Source organism: Antrostomus carolinensis, unplaced genomic scaffold, assembly GCF_000700745.2.
Source record: "Antrostomus carolinensis isolate BGI_N321 unplaced genomic scaffold, ASM70074v2 scaffold5749, whole genome shotgun sequence".
NCBI lineage: Eukaryota > Metazoa > Chordata > Aves > Caprimulgiformes > Caprimulgidae > Antrostomus > Antrostomus carolinensis.
Genome location: NW_010336321.1, coordinates 4639 through 10379, shown reverse-complemented (window position 1 = coordinate 10379; position 5741 = coordinate 4639). Strand labels below are relative to the sequence as shown.

Below are 5741 nucleotides of genomic sequence, written 5' to 3'. Positions count from 1 at the left end.
GGTTATGCATAGAAATGTTTGTAGTGTCAAGGCCTCAGACTAAATTCTTTGGAACAGGAACTGTCCTCTGCCTTATCCTTGTACAGGAGCCAGACATGGTCATCCCACTTGGCAGCTTTTGTCAGACCCTACCAAGATTAGTACGATGTTTGCTCCCATTCTCCTGGTCTTGCTCATAAACAAAGGCTGGACAGACATTTTTCCAATCTGTCATTTTACACGTATCTAAAATATTTACAGAAGAAAAGGTTCTCGGTCCTGAGAACAGAAATTAAATTGCTTTCAAACAAAACCCCTCCCAATTCCATATTAACAAGTGTGAGAATATGTCCTGAACCCCAGCCCTGGCCTATGAGTTCAGCCTGACACATCTGTAAATGATTCTTCAACAGCAGGATCAGACCCAAAGGATCAGACTTGGAAGGGACCGCAGCATCCGCAGCCTGCAAACACTGAAACCGAGCCTCTCTCAGGGCACTGGATAGAGCAGTGCTCAAGCAACAGGAAGCACGCGAAGGCAGCTTGGAAAGGACTCAGGAAAAACCAACGTTCATTCTGAAGACAAGAGTTCCAGGTCTGGAAGGAGTTGATGCAAAAAAAATGTCAAGGATGAAGAAGCCTTCAGGTGCTCCCGTAGGTTCCCTGGGCTGGGAACGCAGGTGGCACCTTTCAAAGCAAAAGTACATGGAAATGGTTGTGCAGCCCTGGTGTCTTAGGTGCAAAAATCAAGAAGATGAAACTTGTACAGAGCTGCTCTGCACTTAATCCAATCTCCCTCCAGAGCTACTGCACTCTCAGCACCATCACCACTCCAACTCACATCAGCATTTTTGAAGGAAAGGAGGTTGGGGGTTGGGGATAAAAAACAATAAAAAGCACAGTTACTATTTGACTTATTTGACTCACTTGCAACCTGCTGATAGAGAACCACGGAAGAGTGATCACAAGACACAGAGAAGAGACCTGAACAGATTCTTTTGGTACAAGAACGATGCAGTGGGTGAGGGTCCCTGGAGCACAGAGCCGAGACTGGCTTTGCAGGGTACACTACTGAGGCACACAGCTAGGGGTGATGGAGAGATGGGGTGGAGTTGGGACACATCACCAGTGCGTTCCCTTTATAGAGCTGGCCTGACAAGACAGGCTCAAAGCCTCCTCCTCAGGAGGAATGTACACAGAAATGTCACACACCCCCTCCACTCCCAATTCCCCCCAGGAAGTTTCAGAAGTGCCATAATCCACAAAGGACACAAAGTGAATCTCATCCTGAGAAATCCCTCTGTTGTTCTTGGAAAAAAAAAACCCCAACAAACCCTTTGCTGCAAACCGAGGGCTTACCTGAGGGGACAGGGAAGGTCATAAATAGCTTGAGCTTTTCCCAAAATACATTTGAGGAAAGGCAAAGAATTACCTCAAGGGTCAGGAAAAACAGTCATTTTTAAACACTGTAAACATGCAGGGTGGCAAAGCTGCCTGCCCCAGTTGCCCCAGCTCTATCTCTTTCAAGAGGTTGCCTTGGCTTCAAAGCTGAAAGTCTTCTTGTCCTGGGAACAGCTCTGTTTTCCCACCCCATCATCCTTAGCTAGCAGCTCCGTCACAAACAACCGCCGGCTCTCTCCCTTTGGCCATGAAGCTCATCGTCCAGTGATCTGCGCTGGCATAACCTTTGGAAGATGGAATGGAGAGGCCACGGGAGATGATTCCAGGCTTAATGGCTGCTCCACTTCATTTCCCATGAAGTGATGGAGGTGGGCAGAAGCTCTTTGCAAAGACACCTCCCTCAATGACACCCAGCAGAGCATTGTGCCTTGTGCTGCCCACACTGCTCAGTTTTTACACCGAGTGTCTCATGGTAGCTCCGTTGTTTGTGTGCCAGGCTACAAACTCCCAGTCCAGAATGATCACTCCACTGTACTGGGACAAACAGACACACACCAGTTTGGAGGTGGTAATGGCACACACGACCTTCTCAGGGTGTCAGACAGAAAAGATTCAGCTGGAAGCAGTCTCCTGACTCCAAGAGAACTCCCAGACCCTGTGTGCTACAGCATCAGTACTCACCCAGATCTCCAGCTTCCAGCTCCACCTTGAACATCTCACAGTGTCCTCTGCACTTGTCCAGAGGTACAACAGTCAGGGTGATCTGTCCACTTCCAACAGCAAAGAGGCTGTGCAAACTGTAGCTCTAGGATGAGAAGAGAGTATTTCAAAAGCCTTGCTAGCTTTTCTTGAGTCTGTCTGATCAACCAAGGGGCAAGTCACTGCCCTGCAGCAAGGTGAGACAGAGCAAACCACAGGTTTGCTGCTCCCCAGTTACCAGTAAATCGTAACTGAGGTCAGCTGCATGCAAAGGTCCTTCTCTCCTCCTCTGTCCAAGGCAGCGCAGGCCCTCCACACCCACAAAGCCAGCAAGAAAGTGGAGGAGAAGCCTGAAGCATCACTATCTTCAGGGAAACATCTCCATGGGAGATATCTCAGAATGGGTGAGACCTACTGCCAAGAACAGCTCTTAAAATGCAACTCTGGAATGAATTCTGCCCAACTGCAGATAAAAAGACCATCCCCTCACCCAGCTACAGAGCAAGGCTGGGATAGAAACGTGAATGGAGCTGGGACATCCCACAGGCATCTCTGACTGCCCCAAGGGAGATGGATGCTGTGTACCACCTACACAAAACCAAAACACAACTTCTGGGTGGTACAGAAACCTCGAGATGCCACACCACACAGGGAGAGACAGAACTGACACAACACTAAACCCTTCTGTCGGGATTGTATCAGCTGAAAATGTCCTGAAAATCCCCCAAAGACCTGAGGGACTGGAGGTCAACTCACAGACAGGGCAATAATGTCTCTGGAATGAATTTCTCACCTTATTCCCCAAATCTGGATGGCGGATGAGGAAGCAGCTCTCCAGGGCCACTGTCTTGGGGAAGGACAGCAAAGAGGAAGCAGGGAAAAATTCCTGCAGAATCCGAGTTTTATTCACAGATTTGCTCCTAAACAAAACAAAACAACCCATAATAAAGAAATATGACATGACGGTAACACTTGTATTTAAAAGGCTACTTTCCAAGAGAAAAATTCTTCACAAATATTGATAAATAGCATGACAGACTAGCCCTTGGGGGCAAAATTCAACCTCTCAGCTTCTAAACCTGTGCTCCTTCATATGTTCCTCTTAGTACCTGCGGCAGGAAGATGTAAACAGGGAACAAACAGATCATGATGGATGCCTAAGCTTAATTTCTCTTCCCTTAAAACGATCTGAGTCATTGATCAGATGCATTCATTATAACAGATGCAGAGAGGTGGCATTGTACACAACCATAACTGAAACCACATGGCAAGGCGGGGGGAATCCAAGTCTGTTCTCTAGGCCAGGGATTGTAACTGGAAAAGGCCGGGTGGGGTTGTTATTTTTACATCTCTGTCTAGTGGTTTCACATGATTAATACTTCTGTATCCTGACCAACCATCTACCAGTGCTCTGGTCAAGAAGTGCAGCAAGAAGATCCCATCCAAGCACTGGCCAAAGCACAGACTCCACCATGTGCTGCTCAAACTCTGCTTGGACACTGCTCTTCTGCTCATCCCAAGGTGCCAGGGAGCCTGCTCCACACCAGGTGGCACCTTCCCACCTTACTTCTCACCCTTCTCCACTTGAAAAGACTTGGCTACCACACAAGGTTGCTCTGCAACCTTAGAGAGCTCTGAATTGTTCAAATGTCTTGGAGCCACACTAAAGGCTTTAGCGCAGTTAGTAGAGGGCCAGGGTTAGGGTAGGTCATTTTTCTTGGATGAGACCAAACATGAATTGCAGGATGCCCTAGCTTTACCCTGGCTTTCTATTAATTCTCAGTCACCTCTTCTCAGTCAACACTAATGGTGGAGGATTTCCACTCAGCAGATTGCCACTCAGAGGTCACTAAGGAACGTAAACCAGTTGCCTCAGGTGATTAGATCACAGCCCAGATGACGAATGTGTGGCCCAAAGAACAGGACCGAGCAGCCACTGGGATATTTTTGGAAGAGGAGCAATATGTGAAGTCCCAGCCACACCACTCCATTTTTACTGCAGAAGTCTTCTCCTTGGATCCAGCAGGCAGATAGAAGACTCTAACCCATTCCTGTTGCCCTCCCCTCCAGTTAAAGTATTTTACTGCAGAAGTCTTCTCCTTGGATCCAGTCAGTGCCAGCAGGCAGACAGAAGACTCTAACTCATTCCTGTTGCCCTCCCCTCCAGTTAATGCAACTTGCAAGCTCCTGGTAGTTCACATAGGCAAAGACCCCTGCAGAAAGGATGGAAAGATCTATCACATGTTTTGTCTTTGACTCACCAGGGAAAGAAAAATGGGCAGCTCCATAATTCAGCTGAATTTTCCTCTATTATAACCTCTGCCAGTTCTGGATCCTGGGACTGAAAATGCTTCAGTTCTTCATAGGAGAGATGCTGCCCTGTCTTAAACGACACAAAACAAAGGTAAAAGCTGTGCACCTGAGGTTCTTCCCCTCTCCTATTTCCATCCCACCAAAGAACACCCAAGAATGACAGTCATCTAGACTGCCAAGTTTCCAACCACAATAATTAGTCAGAGGAACAAACTGCTAAGGATGCAGTGAGCCCCTCAGCCCCTGACACCTTTAAACTGGGGCTAAATGTCTTCTTAGATATATGTTCTACCTCAACCAGCAGTTTGAGTTTTTGGTTGAAAATACTGGGCAGAAGTTTTTGGCTGGTGCTATTCAAGAGTTTGGAGTAATCATCCAGCCTTACAAATCCGTGCATTACCTTGATTAGAAAAGGCTGAGACCTCTGGAGCTTTTCTGATAGTTCAAAGTCTGTCACTATCTGAAGGCTTTTCACAGCAGAACAGACTGTGCAGTTTGCTGGAAGCGTAGAAGTGTTTTGTCTGCAACCTGCTGCCCACCAGTCCTGGCATTCTTAGGAGGAAACAAGAGAAATACATTTAATAAGAGCAAAAATGAAATGTAAAGGAGACAGAATTGATGATAAATTCCTTATCCCTAACAGGAAACACTCAGATTTCTTATAGTTTCCAACAGCTGTAAATTACTCAAAGAGGAAGCTCCACCAGGGCAGGGAACTCGTCGCAGAACATTTCCAGCACAGGCTGAAGATTTTGGAGATATGGCTCAGAGTTGTGAAAAATGGGAGAGCTTTATGGAAATTCCACTTCTCTGTTTCTATGAGGCATAAAGCAAAGTTGCCTTTTCATTAGCAATAGAAATATGGTGGTTGCCATCCATAGTGCAATTAAACTGAAACAAGTCCACAGGCAAAAGAACAATCTCAGCATGTTATCAAGGAGACACTCAGAAGACAAAATAAAAATAATAATAATAAAAAAGATTCAGATTGAAAAAAATAACTCTAGTGTCATTAGCACTGGTACCATGAACCCTGTTAAAACATTTCTGAAATCAACACCCTCCCCTTTTCCTCTGTGTCAACCAAGAAAGACTGTCCCAGGCAAAATGTGCCCAGTCTCTGACGTGCAGATGCTGGGGAATGTGGGATTTCACCAAGATACGCTGTTGCTGATGAATGAGAATTCATCCCATGCACTGACTTGAAGATGAAATGGAGAAAAAAGACCCAGCATGTTTTTATTTTAAATTCCATTTTAAATTCCAGAAATCATTGTTACACCACAATTGGCTGAACTGGCCTACATGCTACATACATTTATATCTTCAAAAAGTCAATTTTTAAGGGA

At 46.1% G+C, this 5741-nt stretch overlaps 1 protein-coding gene across 1 annotated transcript; it reads right to left on the bottom strand.

Annotated features, from left to right (window-relative positions):
* Window positions 1-1368: 1368 nt before the first annotated feature.
* LOC104530259 (bombesin receptor-activated protein C6orf89 homolog) lies at window positions 1369-4944 on the bottom strand (the record flags this gene model as incomplete). Its single annotated transcript, XM_010174790.1, has 5 exons — window positions 1369-1664; window positions 2062-2185; window positions 2873-2999; window positions 4341-4462; window positions 4793-4944. Coding segments are annotated over 5 exons (611 nt in total), but the record flags the coding sequence as incomplete, so codon positions are not given.
* Between the last annotated feature and the right edge of the window lie 797 nt (window positions 4945-5741).